Source organism: Pagrus pagrus (assembly GCF_965226575.1).
Source record: "Pagrus pagrus genome assembly, chromosome: 10".
NCBI lineage: Eukaryota > Metazoa > Chordata > Actinopteri > Spariformes > Sparidae > Pagrus > Pagrus pagrus.
In genome coordinates, this window is record NC_140194.1 from 13,626,760 (window position 1) to 13,650,728 (window position 23,969).

At 42.6% G+C, this 23,969-nt stretch overlaps 1 protein-coding gene across 1 annotated transcript; it reads left to right on the forward strand.

Moving 5' to 3' along the window:
• alx4b (ALX homeobox 4b) lies at positions 1-22,394 on the forward strand. Its single transcript, XM_084363195.1, has 4 exons — positions 1-496; positions 11,240-11,553; positions 18,238-18,366; positions 19,284-22,394. Exons 1-4 carry the CDS (start codon positions 157-159, stop codon positions 19,602-19,604), a joined length of 1,104 nt encoding a protein of 367 aa, XP_084219321.1. The 5' UTR covers positions 1-156; the 3' UTR covers positions 19,605-22,394.
• The last annotated feature ends 1,575 nt before the right edge of the window (positions 22,395-23,969 follow it).

Below are 23,969 nucleotides of genomic sequence, written 5' to 3' on the forward strand. Positions count from 1 at the left end.
TTCATTTTTTAAGCAGTCCCAGATGCGGCAGTGTGAGAGTGTGCGTGCGTCAGCGTGAGTCTGTCAGTGCATGAGAGTTTGGGGAGAATATCTGCTGTCTAGAGAAGGGGAGGGAAAGAAGAGTCGTGTGGATTTTTTTAATATAACTTTTTAGGTATGAACGCAGCGTGCGTCTCATACTGCGATATGACATCGATGGATTCATATTATAGCACGTCCACTGCGCAAGGTAGGGATCACCAGGCGAACCCGTTCAGGACTTTCCCGACCACTGAAACCAAATACAGCCCCACGTTCATTCCGGGGAAAGGGCAGCCTTACGGAGAGAAGTCCCGGAGTCCCTTCCAGCCGGAGTGCCAGTCATTGGATGGCGCTGAGGAGAGCACCTTCAACAAATACCAGCTCTTCATGCAGCGGCCGACCTGCAAGACTCCGCCCGAGGGCAGCAAGCTGCACCCGGACAGCGGGCTCAACGGGACGCTCATCCCCTGCTACGGTGAGTGCGCATGAGAGGGGAACACATCGGCCTCGAGTTGAACGGAAACGCATGACAAGAGGGGACATTTGCAAGCAATAATGGAAATATGTAGCTGTGTGTAATACAGGAATGTGTGAGCGAGGAGCAGAGAGGCGCAGAGGGGTCAAAACGCACCGGGACTACCATCAGACATCCATTTATTTAATGCATCAGTGTAGTTTCCAATTAAACTTGAACTGTGCGCCATGACGAGAACCAAAATATGAAATTACAGCTTTGCCTGCATCACGAGGAGGAGAATGCTTAATACGCACACCTTAAAACTCTCTAAACTTTAGAAAATTCAGATAAAATGTGCGCAGAACAAGAAGAACTGACAAAAAGAAACCTTGAATGAATTTAAAATATATCGTATTTCAGACAGAGCAGGATTTCCTGCCTCTTAAGCCGACAAAATGAGCTGTAATTGTCGCATTAGGGCAACTTAATTCCCTCATAAGAGGTTTGTGCTCAGACTGAGAGGTGATTAAGTTATTTACAACGTTTGTTTTGTTTGTTTTTTTTAAATGGAAAAGGATGAAGGCCGTGTGTTTTCCCACTTTTCTTCGCTAAATCTGCATTTTGTTTCGTGGTGACGCCGCAGCATCACTGCTGCTGATCCCTGTGGCCTCCAAACGCAGCCTGTTCTCGTCCACACACAGTGAAATTACCTTCATCACTGACAAACACAGGCTTGACATTAATTATTTGAATACATATATATATAAACCTGAAGTCACCAGGACATGCGCGCACACGGAAAAATCAGAAAACCAAAGCGCTGTGGGGTCAAAATGAAGAATTTAATTTCCAGTGGACAGTTTTAAAGATCATTTCTATCACGTGGGCCGCTTGTTGAAGCTTTTATTCTTTAATGACAAATAACAGTTACATAATCCTGCATTTATTCAGAGTATCTCCAGTCGTGGGCTCAGTCAGCGGCCAATTTAAATATCGAGAGACAGCCTGACAAATAATATACATTTCTAGCGAAAGCTCTGCAGCTTTACAGACTCCTCCGACAATTCGTTGCGCTTCAATTGTACCTTTTAAAGACGACAAAAAACACTTTACTGTCACTTTTATGAGACGTGAGGGTTTGAAATAAAAGGAGAAAAGCGTCTGACTGAGCAGAAGAAATGACAGCAGGCCCACAAGAGAGGGCCGAAGCACTAAACAAGAATCAATTACAAGTAAAAGTAACTTAACATAATATATGCGTGTGATATTTGTAAAATATAGATTAAAAACTGCTTTATAAACAATAGTTTGGTGAGTATTCAGCGTATAGACTCGTCGGCGCCTGGGTGTTTCAGCTCCAGATGTTTATCATGATGCGGATGTTACAGGGGAAAAAAAAAACATCCGTCATGATCAAGACTGAAATTTGATGTTGATCGAAACTGATGCAGTAATCCAACCTTTAAATGTATATTTTAATAGGCGATTAAAGGTGGAAAATAGATTCAGTGCCTTCAGGAAAAAGAGGCTTAACACTGGCAGGCTCATCTAAATACAGTTAGTGCTCAGTCGCATGTAAATACGCTTAAGCATTAAGTGTAACAAACACAATTTAACTGCCCTGATTCTGCTCAGAGGGACCAATTACATCTAGTCCTGCACTATAACACATTTTTCTGCGCAGTAGCCAGCACCACTTTGCCAAAACACATCCATAAAGTGCAAAAGTGATCTGTTTTCCTGAGAAACAACTGAAGTCACTCTTTATTTTAAGCTGGACTCTCACTTTTTTTTTCTGGAGTCTGAGAGCAGCGCCTCCAAACAGATTCGAGCACTCCTGTACTGAAGTGAATTGATTTGGCAAGTGCATTGACAGAAACGTTTAAAACACCATCATTAAATGCAACATGCCTCCCCAGAGGAGAGCTCTGCAATGTTATTATTGAAAATGTTGCAGCCAGATGAAGGCATCGTGGCTCTGGGGAAGATACTTTGGGGTCCTGCCAAAACCTCAGGCGTCAACAGGCTTGTGCTCTTATGTGTGGTCCTCAATGGGAGATATATTGCTCAATGCTGACGCTTTATCTCCATCACGATGACAAAAGTCCTCTCGTATGTATCCAAAGGGAGTTTTCTGTGTGGCAACTCCACACAAAGCTGTAGTACTGTTTACATGGTAACCCAACATTGTGTGTCATTCTGGGGACGTTACATGTGTTAAAAAAATCTCATTAACTACGCCAACACTGTGCAGATATATGCTAAAATTCATCATATGTTAACATTTACGTTAAGTGACACGTCGTGAAAAGAAAAGCAAAGGCTCACAGTGTTTCCTCTACATTCATTCAGGAGTGTTGGACCACCACAGCGAGATAAAATGGGAAATTAAACATGGACTCTAGATTACAAAACAAAAAATGCAAACAAGCATAAGGCTGAGCGCATTGGTGTAACCCTTTAATCACGATCAAGTAACCAAATATGAACAATAATTGTGCTGCAGCCACTAATCGCACTCAGTGTTGTATAAAGTGCTCAAAATGACCACATTACTTTGGGAAAAGTGGTAAAAGTGAAAGTCACCCATACAAACAGCACTTGAGTAAAAGTGTTTAAGTATCTGATGTTAATTGTACCTAAGTATCAAAAGTAATTTCTGGCAGTAAATGTACTTAAGTACCGAAAGTACAAGTAAAAAGTAAATTACACATTTATTTGCATTTATTTACATGTATGTATGTAATGTACACCAGGGGTCAACTCATTATCCACCTGGCCGATTATTAGATCTGATATTCAGCATTTTTCTGTTTATCCGAATCAGTGTTTTCTTTTTATGCGACTGCTGATAAATTAAATTAATTTAAAACTGTGCCACTTTGACTCTGATGCAGATGGTGATCTGAAAAGTAACTAGTAACTAAAGTTATCAAATAATTGTGGTGGATTAAAAGTACAATATCTGCCTGCAAAATGTTGTGAAGTGGAATAATAAAGTAGCAGAAAAATCGAAATGTGCAAGTAAAGCACAAGCACCTAAAATGTGTACTTAAGGACAGTACTTGAGTAAATTTACTCAGTTACACTCCACCACCAGAACCAAATCTGGAATGGACGTGGAACCGGCACAAGAACACCTCCTGCCACCACTGCTGCAAAACAAGTACAAAGGAAACACTGGATAAGATGAAGATGGTTTACTGTGTTAATTCTGTTAAAAAATACTGAGAAAAATAATTGTGGCTGCAAGACATTCACACCTCGTTTTCACACTAAAAATTCAGGATACTTCCAAACATTTTGGCAAATGATTTCATTGAAATCACTTTATTCCAGTTCTGATTAAACTTGTAAAATACTCAAAAATGTAGGGGCCTGCGAGTGACTCTAAAACACACGCCTTCGCTGTTGAATCCCCCGAATCATACGTGGATGTTTTAAGTCACGTTCATTAAAAATACAGTGTGGTACCTGTAAGATTGAAAGGACGCATTTCTGCACAGTAGTGGCTCAGGTTGGCGGGTTTGTTTCCTTGAGCGCACGTTAATCAGCGAGACTGTCCCACAGCGAGGACAGGGATGGAGCCGTCTACCTGCTCGCACAGCGATGAATGAAATAAAACCCCCGGAGCTGATCGAGTGCTGAGGAATGCAGGTCAGCGCTGCAGGAGAGGTCCACATTAATCTAAGGCAGATGTGCATTACTGGCTCCTATAGTTATTATTCATACTCCCCAAACATCACATCTCCAAAGCTACGGAGAGTCCCTGAGATGACAAAGTGGGACAGGTTTACATAACCCCCGTCTCAACAATACCTTGTTCAAATAAGCAATGAGTCAGAAATGGACATGGAGATTGGGTAATGATTTGGGGGACTCGGGAGAAATGAGAGGGTTTCTGGGAATGCCGCACACGTGTTTGAAAGACTGTTTACATGCACGTATTTCACTGAACTCCTTGGCTCTGAGATGCATTGAATATGTGTAGATTTTGCTTCATAATCTTGATTTCCAGTTTTTACCCTTGACACAGATTGATAGAGAGACCATAAAGTTTTCTAAACACAAACTTATGACGAAAATACTTTCACACTTTCGCTATAAATCTGAGAGGATGAAAGTGGAGCCAAAGCGAGATCTGAAAAGTAAAAGTCATTGTGTTTACAGGCCTGTGGTTGAGTTCGGCATGGCATCGGGGTGTTTGTGTGAGCGCTGCTCCCCACTGCAGGCTGTTTGTGCCTCTTTGTCCTCTCACAGAATAACAGTTGAGAGCAAATTATAAGACACAGCTTTGTCAATCTTTCAAACAATCTCCTCCTCCTTTCAGCAGGATATCGAAGCATCCTGCGATATGTAAAACATTTTTCTAGGGTGTATGTAAACCAAAACACGGTCCCCAAAAAAAGTCCTGGCAGCGTTTTAAAAGGCATCCTGTCAAAATATAGCACTCTAAGTACATGTGAAAAGGCTCGGGGAAGTGATGTCACAGGATATGCATGTGCTGATGACTAACACATTGTGTCGATGTTAACAATAAGCAAATGTCAGAGTGACACCTGTGATCGCGCCGGCTCGTGTGTGTGAGAAACAGAATAAATTAGAATATTTAATGAGAAGGTTTAAGACGATGAATTACTGACTTGTTAAAATGTAAAGGGTTATATAAATGTGTCACTCAGGAGGGAAAAAAACCAGCAGAAAACTGCCTGAAACTGACTGAAAAGACACATTAGACATGAGCTTGATTAAAACCTCCTCTCTCACTACTCAAAGTTCTGTTTTTCTGCTCATATCTGCGTCACGCGGGATGATTTGGCCTTTACTTTCTGTCACCTCTCGTGTCGGGGGAAGGTAACTCTCCTACCCGAGACCTGCACGGTCCGCCGGATTAAAGAAATGATTTGGAAACTTGAAGCAGCTGGTGCACATTTTGATCCGTCTTCACCTGAACCGCCTCGATTCTTATCAATGAACTATTGGCTTCTCAGCATTTGGCCACGAGCACTATGGTCATAAAAGGGATATAAGGTAATTGCCTGAAAAGCCACAAAATATAACCTCAAGAAAGCCAACTACGACCGACTAATGATGGAAACTACTGGGCAAAGCAGAAGTATGACGATCACTTTCAGGTCCATGATTAACAATAGTTCTTTCTCAGCTTCCTTCCAGCAGAGACACACGGCTCATTTTGCTGATTTGATGTATTTTTTTAATAAAAGCGAGGCAGGGAAGAAATCCAAATCATCACTGAGTGGCGCTGCCTGCACCACAAACTTTCTTTATGCTCCTCTATGATTACAATGAGGCAAAAATACTTTGTCAGGATGTGATGACAGTATAAATGTGATCGTGGAATGGTTTTCTGGACCATTAAACGATGATTGATTACATCATTTTATAGTCATGCGTAATTCCAATTCCTTGTAATTTAAATTTCTTTTCATCTGATGCTCCTCTTTTTTTCATTGTGTTTATCACCAGACTCAAACTTGCAGCACAGATGATAAAAAACACAATAGTCGCATTTACACCGCAGGAATTTTCCTCAGAGACGAGGAAGCGTTGGAGAAACTTTCACCACGATAAACTTAGTACTGGGGACATTTTTTTTTAGCCCCCCAAAAGTGCCTGCTCAGGGGGTAGTACTTTCCAAAAGTCAAGAACTTTAGGGGTGGGGCTTGCAGCGCTGAACATTTCTGACTGGTCGAGTACTCGCAGCATTTTATATCAGCCACCATTTTTAGTAATCTGCTGCGACAAAGCAGTTTGTTTTTTGTTCATTGGCTTCGACACGACAACACGGAGTCACAGAAGAAAGCAAACGACGGCTGGATCTCGTTGTTCGATGTACGTTCGTTGCCGCATAGTCGCGCACAAAAATATGCCATGCAAAAACAGCAGTTTTTTTTACACGTTAGTGGACTAATTTGCCTAATCTCTGCGGGTCTGTAGACTCTCTTGGAAACAGCGGGCAGAAGGAACCGTTTATTACGTTGAAAAGTAGTTCCAGGGACTAAAAGTTCTGGGTACTTTGGCTGGAAACGCAGCTAATCACTGCATTAAAAAAGATTAACGAAACAATTTTCCTTGAGCTTGACCTTGAGAGGTTTCCTTGACGACGTGTACTTTTATTTCAATGCATTTCACTGCAACTACTTAAAAACTCAACTCAAAATATTTCCTCTTTTTGGAAGAAATCTTTTGTACTTCCTCCACCATTAACTACCCCGCCCACCAAAAAACCATAAAAACCCAGAACTATTTTTGTGCTCTTTGATATGAGACAGCGACAGCCACGGCCTGAGGTATCCTGACAGTAGTGAGGTCATGATCGTGTCAATCTATCAGGAGCTGAGGCTGAACAGAGAGACTTTTTGGTTTCCCAGGGAATCTGCATTCCTGCATGAGCCGCTGGCATAGATCTCTCCTCAGGAACATCTGGGAGCCTCCCTTTCGCTGAGGAAACAACAGTCAACATCAGGTCTTAAGACTGTGCTGCGGGGAAAATTATCTAGCCCCAAGCATGTCTGCAAACCAGCAACGAACGTAAAATTAATAGCCACCAAAGCCAATGGAATATTTGACTTTATTTGGTCCATATAAGGTGTGATAAGTGGAGAGCCATTGTGGCAAGCTGCTGTCAGCTTTGAGTGTTTTGAGAGAACATTTTAGAGCACTCTGTTTAAAAGCATTCCCTTCCCTATTTAGTGTTTGGTCATTAACCCTTCCCCAGGTTACTAATTTATAGTGTTTCTTTTATTTGGCTTCACTTGACCCTCCCCGTCCCTTTCCATAAAAACTGAGAGGGTGCCCTGTTGCTTTACAACCAGTTAAATTACACTTTGATGTTTTCTCTCTGTTTTCAGCGGTGATTAAATTGCTGACCCTAGTAAACATCTGACCTCGGCTAACTGAAGGGGTCTGCAGCTTGTCACAGAGTAAGTTCTGGCAAATTGCAGGATCAGCCGCTGATATTCTGTGCATTTATATATATACGTTGATGAACGCTGAGAACAACAGTCAAAAACACATTCCTCTGAATGCCAAAAAAAAAGAAAAAAAAAGAGAAAACTGGAGTCAGTGCAGTGGAATCTTGGCTCCCAAAAGAAAGCAGTGTGTGATGGCTGTGTTCTCAGAACAGCGTGCAGAAAAGACAGCTCAGCATGCGGGAATACTGGAAGATGTTTGTGGCAAAGGAGCCTGCGAGGTTAGCGTGACAGAGAAAAGAGACGAGTTTGGAGTTGTGCGCAGAGAAAGATGTTGATTAGAGCAGATTCTCGTGTTAACTGTGCTGTTAAAAGTCTGTATCGGGCTGAGAAACATGAAGGAATAGTTCGGCACAAGCTGGTTAACTTAGTTTAGCAAAGGGATTGTAAACTGGGAAACGCTAGCCAAACTCTGTCAAGAGGTAACAAAATACTTCAAACAGCAACTTTAAATCTCCCTAATAAATTTGTCGCAATAACTTTCTGATCTGGTCAAGAACAGGTATTAGGCAGTAACGCGTTACTCAGTAACCTGTATTATAATTACTTTCCCCATCCCCAGTAACGTGTGGTGTAAGGGATTACAATTTCTAAATCGCAGGTCATGTCGCCTACCAGCCAAAAAGCAGAATGATGGATGGAAGACAGTTAAGATAGGTTTACTTTCAACAGTTGGAAATATTGTTATTATTTTGAGTTTGTCTCACTCAAATATGACAACGAGAACATTGTCATCCGTCGCAAACAGACCATTAAGTAAAAAGTAACTTATTACTCTGCCTGAGTAATAATCACCCAACACTGGTCAAGAAACAGTCACATAACCCTCTATGAAATTGAGAATTGTCATATTTTACACTTTGTTTTTTGTTCAGATTAAACAAATTTAACAGAATGCGTTGAACAGGGCCAGGCTAGCAGGTTCCCCCCGTTTCCAGTCATTGTGCTAAGCTAAGCTAACTGACTGATCAAGGTAGCTTCATATTTGTCGTCAGACTTGCGACTGGTTTTTAATCTTCCCATCTAACACTCTGGAAGAAAGCAAATGAGCGTATTTCTACCAAATTTAAATGTTTTCTGTCTCTAATGTGGTTCTGATAATTGTGGAGTTGAGTGTAAATACTGTTCATATCGGGCTGTACAGGACTGAGAACTTTAAACATTTCCACCCACTACCCATCCCCTCACCCGTCCACCCAGCTGTACCCTTTGCCATACAGGATATGTGCCTTGCTCAGGGGCATTTTCTCCCACAGATGCAAATGCCAAGCAGGAACCTGGAGTTGACCTGTCTTACTTCTTCACATTGCAGCCATGCTCCTGCCCAGGGGTAGAATGAAAATATTGCACAGCGCTTTAGCATTAGAGGCCAGCGCCAGGGCTGGTGATGTCAGAACATCTGCCTGCGTGGAGACTGTAAGAGGGTCTGACAGGTGGGCCACAGCGATATGAGGTCATGAACTCCAGCTGGGCGAGCTGTGTTGTTCCATTAGTGTCTCTGTCGGGGCAAATCTGAGCCAGAGAGCAGAGGAGGGCTGCCGCAGCATCGAGAGGATGACTATTGACAATCTCACTGCGAGACACACTAGCCAAAGGCGTACTAATCCATGAAAACAAACATGCATGTTGCAGACAGCCGCCGCCTAGCTTCATCACTCTAAAACTATTCAGTCATCTCACTAACCACTAAAACACTTGGCTCGGGGAGTAAGCAGTGCCACAAGGTGTCAGCTCTCTTTCCCTCATTGCTCAGCGTGTGCGAGACTGACAGGAGGCCATTACTGTCACGACCCGTGACAAAAACGCAAAGTGACAGAGTCAAATGCACACAAATAAGCACTTAACTATTAAGCTAACCATCCTAAACTTGATGTAACTTAAAGACAAATGCTGTTAGACTAAAGCCATGCCGGGTGTAGCACAAGAGTCACAAGTGTGTTCTTGTGGAGGAGACCATTATGAGCTGGTTTGGGACCAATACAGTCGAGACCGTGCCCATTTGCAGGAAAGGCAAACAGAAACGCTGACAGAACGCACTGTTCTCACTGGCCCACAACCAGAGCCCTTCAGCTTATTTATTCACACAGCTGTTTGTTTATTGAAGGAGAAGGGACAGCTTTCTTCATCTCCTAAAAGGAAACAAAAAAGCTCACAAGCGCTGACAGGAACAGAGCGAGGTCTGTCACAAAATGGACGCTCTCGAAATTGAAGGTGACAAACACAATGTTGTTTACGTCTGAGGGGCAAGGCAGCGGGGGTGAGCGTGGCCGCCCCCCGCACACAAGGCCCGCCATACACACCTCGAGACGGAGCGGGATTTCGCGTGGCTCGGGTTTCGGGTGGCGTGATTGAGAGATGTGAGGGAGAGGGCTCGGAGGGTTGTGTCGCAGGTCACGTCGATGTGTAGTGACATGTCTGTCAAACAGAGAACGACGTTTCTTCTCTGCACCTTTTAGACTTGCTGCTCACAGACAGACACGGCCTTTGAACCTTCAAAATAAAACATTGCAGAGGTGATGTAAGCTTAAAGTAAACGTCATTTCGTGGGGATGTCATAACGTGACGATGAGCAGACGCACTCGCTGGTACCATGGTTTGATTCAGCCACATTTCAAATAAAGCATTGCTCTGCTGAATATTCCAATTATAGAGTAGTAACAATAATTATAGGATGGTTATTGACAACATGTGCCGTTCTTTTTTTCAGCTCTGAAAATGGTCAGAAAGTTGGTTGTAATAGCTTGTTTGAAAATAATATTATTGCAGTCAGAATATGATTTGTATTAAATGTAAAGCCACATTTGAGTAAATTGCGAAGCCTTCTTTCATTTTTCATGCTTCATTTAAACAATCTTAAGAGCGGCACACTGTAATCAAAACCAAAATCGCTGAAATGTATTTTATTAGAACCACAGCGTAAGATCCAAACTTTAAAATCTACAGTATGCTTTTTGAGGTTTTTTGAGCAGCACTGTCAATCCACATCACAGAAGTTTGGGGCCATCCAGGGGTTTAGGGTTGTAGTTGTTGGAGAGGGCACAAGAGACATATTTTAAAAAAATAATAAAAAAGACAGGTCAAAAATGATGCACCAGAGGCCAAGATGTGACGGCTTTATTTTCTAGCAAGGGTCAAGCTCCAAAAGCACCCAAAATGCAAATGGGTAGCATTTTTCTTGCAAACCCTACAACTTCAGTTTGTAATTCAAGCTCTCTGTTAGACATTTAAAGTCTTAAGTTTAGGCCGAGACATTTTTTTCGCCTGAATAAATGTTGGCAATGAATGTTTCTGCAAAACCACAGATAAGACCAAACTCTACACTTCTCTTGTCACAATGCAATGCTGATGCTCTGGTTAGGTTAAGGCACAGTAACCACTTTGTTAGGGTTAGGAAAACATTGTGTTTTGGCTTAAATTACCAGTTTTGGTCACCACAAGCACAGCTGGAAATTGTCCCGAGGTCATCTTGAAAATATCCAGTGGTATGACTCTTACAAATGTTGAAATGGAGAAAATTTCAAACTGCAGTCGCTGGCTTGGCAGCCTTGTCACCTATCACCCCACTACCGTCAGGTAATAAACATGTAATGTGAACGTAATATGATACATTTCAATACGGTACATGACACATACAAATTTGATCATATATGTGGTTTGCAGAAACATTAACTGTATAAAACTGATGAGGTGCCAATTTAAAAGAACAGAGTACCATTAATCAAAACTGTCCACACTTCTTTCTGCCTCTTTCTTTATCTCACACTTACAGGAAAAGACAACAGTGGCCTGACAGAGTCTGACTTGCCCCAGAGCGTCGACCCTGCTGGGATGGAAGGCAGCTACCTGAACCTAAAGGCACCCGGCGAGAAGGGGCCGAGCGAGCGGCCGGGCTCGGATCTCTCCAGCCCTCTGGACAAAAGCGAGGCTGAGAGCAACAAGGGCAAGAAGAGACGCAATCGCACCACGTTCACCAGCTACCAGCTGGAGGAGCTGGAGAAGGTTTTCCAGAAAACACACTACCCAGATGTTTATGCCCGCGAGCAGCTGGCACTGAGGACAGACCTGACGGAGGCTCGTGTGCAGGTGAGGACAGGGGAATGTTACCAGATTTCATGTGAAGAACCTCTTTTCTGCATTGATATGAGCCAACCACTCCTCAAAATGAACAGCAAAATATATCATCTATCCATCGCCTCTAGAATGAACAATGTTTCCTGATCGGCAGGATGATGAGATTTGTCCCAAACTGTTAGAAATAACTGTTGAACGTTTTATGATGCAACAACGCTATGGTTATGATTCGGTTAGATTTGGGCACAAACAACTTGGAAACAGGAAACAGACAGCGGTCTCCCGTGTTAAAGGGACAGTTCCTAACCAAAAACCAAAGAGTGTATATTTTTTCTCTTTTGTGTAGCGCTGTTTATCCATCGAGATTCTTTGGGTGTGACTTGCCAAGTATTGGAGATATCTGTCAGAGAGATGTCTGCCTTCCCTCGAATATAATGGAAGTAAATGGCAATCAACAGTAATGTCTCTTTCTGGGAATCATGACCTGGTTACTCAAGATATTCCACAGACCTTGTTGGGAGCAGTTTCATGCATGAGCTATTTTCTTTTTACCAAACTTCACCCACCAAATGCATCACTGCACAGAGGGAAGCGTGCGTCTACTCATGTTCGAGAAGCTTAGGTTCGTGACACACGGGATGTAAACATTAATGTCGATCTCCCCAGCTGAGATTTAAACTTTAGCTAGCTAAACTAGCTAGTCTCTCATCTATGAGTGCACGTTTCCAACCTGATACGGTTGGTGTAAAAATGTGTATTTTTGATTTGCAGTGAACTGTCCCTTTAAAGTGTAGTATTTAGTTGACCCGTCAATCCACGCCGACCTCCTCCTAACACACATTTTGTGGCATGATAACTGCAACTGCAACGATCACACAATTAACTGATGAAGTGAAAGAAAGAACCTGTTCCCAGCTGATAACCGATTGTTTCACTTATTTCTTTTTTGTGGTTTCCAGCTTCTTAAATATGAGCATTTGCCGCTTTTCTTTGTCATTTATGATAGCGAATGAGTTTTGGACTGTTGGTTGGACAGAAGAAACAATTTGAAGATGTTACTTTGGGCTCTGGCAAATTGTGATGAGCATCTTTTACAACATTTTATAGACTACACAATGAATCAGTTCATTGTGAAAAAAAAAAGTGGCAAGTAATCGTTGGTTGCAGGTCTATCTATAACACCATCACCTGGCTTCATCCTTTGCCTCCTTCAAAATCACTGCATCCAGCTACAGAGGGCTTTGTCACTTGAACTTAAACGTGTACAACGATGGATGCCGTCGTCGTTCTTCAGAGGACAGTCTCTGTGAGCTGAAGTGGTCCATGTTTGCATGCTAACAATCACTCTGAGACAGAGAGGGCTGGGAGAGTTAAGACTGGCATGTTGACAAAGATTTGTTCGGAAGAGCAGACAGCGAGGTCTATTGTTCTCCGTCTCTCTTTCTGCCTGCCAGTTTTAGATCAGAGTGGGATGGGTGGGACTGAGGGAATACTCTGCTCTTAGCTCTTACATGCTGCAGGCTCTGCAGAGAGGTCAGAGGCCAAGGGTTTCTCCCCAGCACTACCATGTTCAAACTACTTCACTGCACAACTCCAGAGGCAGGGAGGGAAAACACATGGAAAAAAAAGAAAAGTCATCAAAGCAATTTGGCAGGGATATAAAAAACACTTTGAGATGCCAGTTTCAATTTCCACGCGTAGTGCGAGACATAGTCAGGGACAGAGAACCTGGCCTGGTCCTTGTGGTGGTGGTACAGTAAAATAAGTACATTCATGTTGTGTTCACACAGACCCATCTATTCCCCAGATGAATATAATTAACTTCCTCATCTGACAGGCACACAGCAGACTCTGTTGAGTCACTGTGAGGTTTGACCCAAACGTCTAGAATCAGACCCTAAATATGCACGCAATCAAGACTAAACCCCACAATTTTAACTGAAGGTCCATCAAGACAAAGTCCAGGGATATCCAATTGTTGAATACCATGGGGCACTCGGAGCTTGGCAAGCGATCGGAGAATCCTTTTCATCTCCGAAACAACAGCCAGTAAAATCCCAGAGTACAGATGTTTTCTGCCAAAATGCCAATGTCAAGGTCCTACAGTTTCATCCTCAGTTTGATGATGAATGTCTTCATAAAGCCGGGCTGCAGTTTTCCATAATCAAATCTGCGACTCCTGCTACCACTAGTTTATTTAAAACAATTAGCTCTCAACCTCGGACTTGAACTTCACCACGCTGCCTACTTTTTATGGAGGAGGAGGCCGAGTGCGAGTGACTGCCGAGGCAGTCTATCAATCGCCGTGGTCCCGGATGACAGAGATGAGGTGAGACGGCTGGACTTCAAAGCTGCTTTTGGAGTTGTGCACTCTGCCCTCCCTCGCTCCCTCTTCCTCTCCCTCTGCCTGCTGGGTCTGGAGCATAAATAAAGCTCTTTAATGGCTCTGTAAGCTGCCTTTTGCTGTCAACGTCTTTAGCAATTACTGTATCACCGCCAAGCACTTTAAGCTCCAAGAGCTCTGAGCCACCTTCCCTGCAGATGTCTAGATAAAATAAACAAGAGTGGTAAGTGTTTGCAGTCGGTAAATATCATCCTTTTGGGCTTCATGTATTGGATGGCTCGTTGTTGATCATTAAGAGAAATAATACAAATTCTTTGTGTTAATTGAAATTCTGCTCGTGCAAAAACACCCCCAGCTTTTCTTTCTAACGATCTAGAAGTTTGGGAATAAGAGACACGGTGCAGCAAAGGACACATCTGACTTCATAATGTTCCCTGAATGATCTCCCTGCCAAACTATTTGGCTTGGGTCTCATTCCTACTGCCGTTCAAAGGCAAAGCTACATAGAGCGAACCCTCTGTGAAACATGACACACTCAGCACCCAGAAAGCAAGACAAGGGGCATATATGTGCTCAGACATTGTTTGCTTGTTTGTAAAAGGTTAAAGTGTGTGACAGCATTCAAGTTAAAAGAACGCATTTGTTAGTGACCGACTTTGAATTTTGTATACGCCACGCTATGTAAATGTGTGTGTTTTCTGCGTGCATCCTGTGTGTGTGTGTGTGTGTGTGTGTGTATGTGTCCGCTCGGTCCACCGCTCTCGTCTGCACGCCTCCGAAAGGTCAGAGGGGTTAGCTGCGGAAAGCCAAGGGCTTAGGCGTCAGGAAATTAAACATGAAATGAAAACAAGCTCCAGTTTGAACATTCTCCCATCTCACTTTCCAATATCCCCACTTCCCCTCGCTGACTTAAAAGGGAGGAGGGAGGAGAGAGACACGGAGAGAGGGCTCAGCAGCGGTGGGGGGGGGGAGGGGCTGGAGTGGGAGAGGAGAGGCTGAGCTTCAACAGTGAGGTGGGAGTACGACAAAGAGATTAAGAGTAGAGGAGTAAAGTTATCTTGATCCTTCACAATTAGGATGACAGCTCGGTAATGGATGAAACTTCTTATACAAAAAAGATAGTGGAGTTTTGAAACGCTCGTACATCAATAACCTAACCTACACCGAGCTTAGCCCCAGTTGTGCCTCTCATGCATTACATGAGCTAATCGCCCAATTTTCCTTGAAGTAAACACACGGCCATCTTTGAAAAACTGAACAGCACTAATCGCCGTTCCGAAAGTATTTCCAAGGTCCTAAAAGAGACCTCTGAAGATCTGAGCGCAAAACTATTCCATCTGCTACAAAAATGAAACATATTTTTACCTTTTTATGAAGTATGAATATTGTCACGTTGTTTATAAAATATCAGAAAGAAACCATTTACCAATATAAGATGATGATCATTTTTCTTCATTCTAAATTATATATCACAGGCAACTGGCAGCTCATGTGTAATGGTAACACATAAGAGGCTACGTTAACCTCTGACGAATCAAAGTGCGTCCTGACTTTCTATAAACTGTGTGTGTTTATCAGTCCAGTCAGGGCCTTTGGGTTGAGGATAATGTTTGGAAACCTGCGATGTTATGAGCTCACATAACCAAAGAAAGAACCAAAGGAAAGACATGACAAACCTTTAATAACAATAATAATAATAATAATAATAATAATAATATACCCCAAATTCTCAGGGGGAACACAACATAGACTCCAAACCCCCCTCCAAACATATGATATAATTCAAAGGGGCACAACCCCTCACCTTGACATTGGGGCTGCAGCCACAACCTCAGATATCAGTTTACCACTTTGCAGGGGTGAGCTGTCCTCTAATCTCACCAGCTGACCTGAGGAATGTTGGAGTCAGACGACATTTCTTTACGTCAGCAGCTCACAAAAACAGCGGCTGTATGTGCCACGGGAGGCCATATATGGTCTCCTCTTTAGAAAATGAGCATACTAGTTGTTTTATCCAGTTAGAAAAATGACAGGTTTGTGCGCATGTTGGGGCTCTTACAGCCAGTCTTATCTCGTGTGATAAAAATCCACTCCTGCTCCATGAGAAAAACTCAGTGTGGGATAACAATACACACTCTTTTGTGAAATTCCCATCTTTGTGCGACACTGCTCGTGATTGTCACTAAACTCTCTTGTGTTTAGGTTGACTGGATGGTGAGAGAGAGGCATGAGGGGGGATTTAAGGAGGTTGACTGAGGGGAAATTACATGTCAGGGACTTTGGAAACCACAAGCTGATTGGGCTGGGAATCAACCCACAATCCAAGTTCAAACCCCTGTGTCGAAGCAGGATCGCTCTCTCTTCTCTCTTTGAAGAAGTTTCCCTTTCCCTCTTGGGAGGATAAGATTCAGACAGCCAACAAATAGACACAGATAAACATGTGAAGACTCCCAGTACCCCCCTTTGCTCCTCCATTCTCTCGCATCACATCGCATTCTCTCGATGTGAGAAAAGTTTGTAGAAAAAATATGTGAAAAAGTTAAAACGGAAAGTTGGAAGGAATAAAGGAGATTGCTGCCGCTAATTTATATTTCATTAAATTAATGTCATGAGGATTAAAAAAGTAAAACTGTCACTACTTTCAGTAATGTCTTAATTTTTGCTATTTCGCTAGATTAAATCAACAGATCGCTTCTATTTAATTTGATTTACAGTAATTCATTTTCATTAAGGCAGATATTATTATAGATATTATCCTTTAGTCTGACTTAACCCCACAGCAAATGCTTAGTCTGCTAGAGCACCCCCCTTGCCGAAGGAGGAAGGTACCTTTTAGTGTCTGTATGAGACGTGCTGGGCTTAAACTAACTCCGATATTAACCCATCAATGCAATGTGAGATTATCAGAACTAGAGCTCCGCCAATGTTGTACACAAAGCAACCGAGTCCCAAGAGGGTTGGCTGCTGTAGTTGACTGGTGGGACACACGTAGATTTTAATGTGGGAGACCAGGGTTTGTGTCCTGTGTTAAACCTTATCAAGTAGTTTGTGTGCCTAAACCTAATCAAACTTCCCTTTCACGTCACCACCACTTATTTCAAAGGATTTCTGGTGGGAAGGCTTTGTAAGTCCACACCTATCGTATGAAATGTGCTGTATAAACTTGACTTGAGACGTGACAAAGCAGCGTCAGTGTTTGACGACCCCGGATGAGAACATGGTTGAAAACTTAACCAATTATAAAGCAATGTATCACTTAAAGCATTACTGAAACACAAGAAATGGCTCGTGCCAAGGAATGCATATTAGCTTGTCTGCAATCAACATCCAGTCTGTTTCTTAAGGCCAACAATGTCATTGTTGCACTTTTTTGTCTACACAAGTGAAGCCAAGTCAATTTTGGCAAAGAGCAAATTTGCCTCAAGAGGACGCACGATCTGTTCAACATACAAACGTTTATACGAAACTTAGACTCTTGATTTGGATGAAAGAAAGAGCAACAGAAGAGGACTCCTTCTTCCAGGACAGACAATAGATATCATGTGTACAGAGTAGAAGACTGTATGCAGCATTGAAGATTAACACCAATACTTCAGTAGAATATTTTAGTAATGTTTTCTCAGGCTACATGTTTTACTCTTTACGCACTTTCTTCATACCAGTCCTGCTTTCCTCCAATGCCTTCCAAAGCTAGACGTGGGCTAAGTAGCCTGCACTTGGTCTGTCAGCAGGTACTGAAAGTCCAGCTTTTTCTGCAAAGTAGCATGTCTATCAATCCCACAAGGAGAAATTACCCAGAAGAACCTGCTTCGCATACAATACTAAATAAAGGACAAAGAGAAGCATGTTCTTGGTCAAAAGTTGAACTCTTGCTTCGTGGATTGTACAGAGGGATTCCCCACTGTATCCTACTGCGCTGACATGTGGGGGAGAGCACACCTCTCTCAGAGTGATTTATGAATGGCTACAGGCCCAGATGTGGATCTGTCGACGCTGGCAGCCTGAAGGGAGGCAGACGCCTGTGTATCAAAGGGAGGAGCTGAAAGGTGCAGCACCAGGGGAGACTCACCATTTTCACATCAATAGCTCCGTGTGGACGGCACTTTAAAGACACGTCAAGTCTTAAAACCTGGGCCCGCACTTTCATGTGCTGCAGAATTTATTCGCTTCACTATCTTCATTTTATGTGGTTCAGTTTCTGCAGCAGAGAGCGGACGGCCTCGTCCTCTGCAGAATAGTGCTTTGGTTTGCACGTGATATGAGATATGTGCTCTACATCATATTGAAGTTTTGTTTGGTAGCGGCTGGTCTGTTTTTTGAGGTGTTTTACTGATGGATCGTTTTCTTTTCAGGTATGGTTCCAGAATCGCAGAGCCAAGTGGAGGAAGAGGGAGCGTTTTGGCCAGATGCAGCAGGTCCGGACACACTTCTCTACTGCATACGAGCTGCCTCTACTGACTCGGCCCGAGAACTATGCACAGGTAAAGAGAATAAGTAGCAGCAGGAACATGTTGTGAAGACAAGGTAACATATCATCTCCTTTGAAGTTGATGTGTTGACTTTGTTAAAATCCAGCAGATACAGAGCAACAGTACCATTTATGTGCTGTTCTGTGTCTGACCACCTGGTGAATAAGTCCAATATTCATTCTCTTTTAGCTCAGTTTTTGGGCTCTACCAACTCCTGAAGGGAATTTCTCAGTCCTCTGCTGGAAAATCAGGGGGCCCACATTTTTACGTTGGCCATGCACCAAAAGCAAACACCCATTGTACTGTTAAGATACAAAAAGGTTCCCGATAAAACAGCATTAACAGTGATTTATATTAGAATTTCTATTTCAGTCTGTAAACAACTGGCAGGTCTAATCTTAGGGCCCAGATTCGACGAACAGTCATCACAAAACTAGCGGCGATGAAGGCTGAAAGCTGCACTTGAACCCACCGCAAACACTACAGCCAACAAGCTCATACAGTACATCTGCACCCATGTGAGAGAAAATACTTCTTCAAACCACCAGGTAGCGGTAGTCTGTATTCGTCATTGAAAAAGGGAAAGCGGACTGCAGATATACAACCTGTTGTTATGATAAAGCAGCGTTTTTTACACCATTCTCGCTAATTTAGCCACGAGGCATAAAATACGTAGAAACCATGCTGGTCATTCTCATTGAGTGCAATGAGAATGCACCAAAACGGTTGCAGGCCAGACAGCAAAACAGTGAGCTGCAACTGTTTATAAGGTGCCGTAAACGTGAGGGGAGCTGATGATATGAATGAAAACCACAAGTGAATCCTGTAACATTGTCACAATGTTTTCATGCTGTCATTTAACGCATTAAAATAGAAAAAAATAACTTTTCTGGCCGCTTTAACTGATAATTCCTGCTCTTCTTGTCCAGATCCAGAACCCCACGTGGATCGGGAGCAGCAGTGGAGCATCTCCAGTGCCGGGTTGCGTTGTGCCTTGTGACTCCGTCCCTTCCTGCATGCCGCCTCACCCTCACGGTCCAGGAGGCGTCACTGACTTCCTGGGCGTGCCCAGTCCAGGAAGCAGCCACATGGGACAGACACATATGGGCAGCCTTTTTGGAGGTCCTGGGATGGGCGGTGGAATCAATGGCTATGATCTCAATGCTGATCCAGACCGCAAGTCCTCCAGCATAGCTGCGCTGCGCATGAAGGCCAAGGAACACAGTGCAGCCATCTCTTGGGCTACATGATGCCCCAGCCCAGTTCCACCCTGCCCCCTCTTCTCGAGAGCAGCCATCAGCGAGCGCTGTGGGGGAGGAGGGAGTTTTTTCTGAGAGCACTAATGATAACACAGGTCAAATGAACAGGGGGAGACTCTGAAGATAACAGAGGCCATTTCAGCAGCCAACGCAACCGAGATAACAACTGTGACTGTGACAATCAGCAGATGCTGAAAGTGAGAGAAATACAGAGGTGTGACTTAAAAGATGTTACTTAGACGTTGTGTTCAGTCTTGATTCATGATCTCTCAGGTCTCGTTGAAATATGGGGTTCAGTCCCTAATAAACTGGGTATCATTCATGACAGTGAAGTTTCACTTAAATAAACAATATAATAAATGTGGTTTACAAAACGGGAGTTCAGTGCCAAATCCAGCCATATCATTCAGTATATTAACTTACAGAATTAAGCTTGATAAACATTATTTAATTCTTTTAGCTTACTTTGTATATCACCCATCCTGCCCCACTCATTTTGTTGTGTAAATGAGTTCAAGTACATATCTAAACATTCAGTATTTGCATTATAAAAGCCATTTAAAAACAAGGCCACTCGATGAGAGCAGGACCAAGTGCTGAGAGTTTCTTTTTTGTCACTTGCTGATGCAAACAATAATTGGTTAAGAAGCGAGAACATTAATATTATTTAGGCCTGCGGCGGGTAGTTTATGTCCCTGCAAAGAAGGATAGAGGTCGAATGCAATAAGCGAACAGAGTCTAACTAAGCGAGAGCAGACATGGCCTTTGCCAATTTAGTCTGGGAGGAGAGCAGGCACCGGACTGGCAGCGGTTTCAAACCAACGTGTCATTTCCTCTCCCAGGGCTGCCTCCACAGGTTCCCCAGCAAGGCTCGGGCCTCAGGTTACAGGAAACACCGTCTCCGCGGGCAGACAAGGCGCAGCAACGCACAGCAGCAGCCTTCAACACCAACTAGCCACGTCAGCTTCAATCAGCAAACAAACAGGAATAGACACACTTAATTAGCATCAGAGCGAGCCGGGCTGCCCTGTGAACACCATCGTACACCATCGCCTACATGGTGAGGACATACTGCACACACAGACTGTAATAATCAATTCACCGGTAGGCTCAGCGGAGCCTGGATTCATAGCCCGCGCACAGAATCCGTCACATGCCAAAGACTGCAGGCCAAATCAGTGGCCCCCTTCGTCCTGAGGAGCGTGCTGTAATGTTTAGGTAATGTGGTGACATTAGAGCTGGACTGCAGGAATGTGGTGAGTGTGTCCAGTGATTGCAGGAGTGTCTCTCTGTGTTACCCCGCCGGAATAAGCTCGTCACCAGAGCCGGGCTGCAGGCTCAGGCCAGAGACAGGCTTCATTAGTCTTTTGGCTGATCTCTCTATGACGCCCGCTGGGCTACATATCCGTTTTCTTTCCCCTGTGAGGATGATGGCAAGAGAGTCTGTTTTCAGCTCCTCATAGTTGGTTAATCATTGTAACATATGAGTGCCCATTACAGCTCTTCTGCTTAAGACTAGGACTGCAAATAACATAGTTTCAGTATCGATTCAGTTGCAGATAATCCTACAGAGTAATTTCATTAGTCCATGTCTATGTTCTGTAAACTGCCAGAAAATAGTGAACAAATCTACATTTTTAATCTATTAAGTATCGTCTGCATTTTTTGCTTTAAACTCATTCAAAATGATCAAATCATAATGAATATAGTTGAATCCATCATTGCGGCTCTATTTGGGAGTTCAGCATTTTGAACATATCCTCTTTAAAATTGCAGAAAGCATCACAAAACTTTTTTTCTTTCATCATGGTAATGAAAAACATTTAAAATTCCTAATATCTTTGAAAATTGACTGTTGTTGCCTTGAGTCTTTCCTGTCAACAGCAAGTGAATTAGCAGTCAGCATGATGATGACTTTGACATGTTAATATATTCTGCAGCGAGGGTTTATTGGCACCGAATGAAAAGACAAAGTCGTTCAACCAAAGAGAAACATTTTGAATTGATTTAAACTCTGTTGAACCAAAAAATCAAAAACATCGTCATCAAAGTTTAAGATAAAAAACAGGATGCGGTCAAAATAAATGTATGCATGATGACATGTGTGGCTGAATTCCTACTCTATCGAGTTGACTGTGTGTTTGTCCTCTCGCTGGTCCTCCCTCAGTGCTCCACTCTTCTGCAGCTCCGTCCATGTTGATACTACTGAAATAAAGCAATTGAAATCCATAGTTATAATGTCGTATTGTCTGAATGTGAACAGTATAAATGATATTGTTCTTTTTGCTTGTACATTTGTTTTGCTTATTTGTCAAATAATGGACCTCCAGAGATAAACCGATGAAGTATTATTACAGTAATATTGCCATGAAATGTAAAATTATGTTCTGTGTGTTATTCTGAAGAGTTGCTCTGGACTTTTACAGAGCTTGAAATTGCTTTCTAATTTTCTTATGGCTTTAAGCAGCTTTTTGTATATTAATCAAGTATTTCTACTTCTGATTTTGACTTTATATAATGTGCCATTGCAATAAGTTATTGCACTTACAGTGTTGGAGAAGTTTGTAATTTTTTGACTTTCGCCGGGACAGTGGTCTCTTTGCTATAGCCAGAGGCGTGTGGTTTTGTGTCCCAACAGTCCCGTCCATATTTAGCACCATGAACGGCATCACTGAGGTCTGTTTGAGGTGCTGGACATTTGTTTGTACAGAAGTAACTGGCAGTTTATATTGATGATGATTTTGAAGTGATTTTGAAATAAATGAGTCTCCAACAGTTGAATGAGTTCAGATTTCAGTTTCTCTTAAAACCTAACCCGATGCAGTCCGGCGTGATCACAGTATTTTCTGCCAAAAAATATTGCTGAATGTATGTTTCTGTCAGTGCTTCTCACTCGGGTTGAAGTGAGCAGGGTTCAGATGGAAAAAGGAAAGTGAGAGAAATCAGGATTTAGCCACATTTGAGTCAAAATCTCCTGGCACTGACAGTTGTTGGGAAGTCTGCTTTTGTTGTCAGACCGCTGTAAATCAAATCTGATCAAACCACACCTACACATTCATGTGAAGCAGGCTATATGATACTCCCTTTATAACAGACACTCAATAGTTTACTGCATAGTGAGCAGGAAATTGATATTTCAGACACTTGGGAATCATCATTTTGTGTCACACAGCTGTAATTTGCATCTATAAAATGCAACACATTGCACTCTGGGATAGTTACAAAAGCAAAAGGTAGAATATATGCTACGAACATGGCTTGTTTAGGGCACTATAGAGCCGGAGTTCCCAACCTTTTTGACAACACAGACCAGACATGAGCTATAATTTTTCTGGCGGCCCGAGGGGATGAGGTGTAATGTTGAGATATATGACTACATGAGGCATAGTAAAAACAAAATGCAGCCCAAACTACTGTACAATACACATGAAAATGTAAATAAAATCAGTTTAGGACATTTTAATGTTAAATGAAAATTATTTGCCAGGGGAAAGAAATTAAAAGGTTGCCTTTTCCAGGAAAATAAATAACAAAACAAAATGCGGTAAATAAATGGCAATTACAGCCCCGGTACTGAACAACCCAAGACCAGGTACCGGTCCATGGTCCAATGGTCCAATGGTTGGAAATCCCTGCTATGGGGTATACATTTTACATTTATAATTAGACACCCAAATAAAATGGAGGGAGTACAAACGGTCCACTATATAGTATATTCAGACACAGTTTGGACACAGAGCGACAAAACCTTAAAGGGAATAGTTGGGACATTTTTGGGAGTGCTGACTCACTTTCTTGCAGAGAGTTTGACCACAATGTGTCATACAACTAGAATTACTGCCTCATGGTTGCATGCCTCCATGCACTAGTCCAATTGCTGTTCCTGATCTATGGCATTGAATAATGACCAGATCAGTTTTTGTAGAATATTAGGATGTCACTGTGAAGTTGACCTTTCAGATACAACAATCATAACAATCATAACAATCATATCCTTTTCGACCTTTGTTTAAAGATTCTGTTGTCATATGAATTGTTGAGTAATGACCAAAAATGTGTTTGTGAAGTCACAGTGATCTTGACCTTTGACCACCAAATTCTTATCAGTTCATTCTTGAGTCCAAGTGGAGGTTTGTGCCAAATTTGAAGAAATTCCCTCAAGGCATGCTTGAGATATCATGTTCACAAGAATGGGACAAAAAGACAACATGAAAACACGTTGCCTCCAGCCAAGGCTGTCCCCGGCAAAGAAGCATGAAAAACAATAAATAACATATTAATTAGTGAGGTTAAGAGGTGCTGTTAGCTAGATTTTTAGTTGTAGTTTAATATTTAACAGACAGATATGAGAGCGGT

What these genes read in the sequence shown, in the direction of transcription:
- alx4b (XM_084363195.1), top strand. Translation starts at nt 157, where the DNA reads ATGAACGCAGCGTGCGTCTCATACTGCGATATGACATCGATGGATTCA. An exon ending in GACGCTCATCCCCTGCTACG is followed by an intron (nt 497 to 11,239) that starts GTGAGTGCGCAT and finishes TCACACTTACAG; the next exon opens with GAAAAGACAACAGTGGCCTG. An exon ending in GGCCCGAGAACTATGCACAG is followed by an intron (nt 18,367 to 19,283) that starts GTAAAGAGAATA and finishes CTTCTTGTCCAG; the next exon opens with ATCCAGAACCCCACGTGGAT.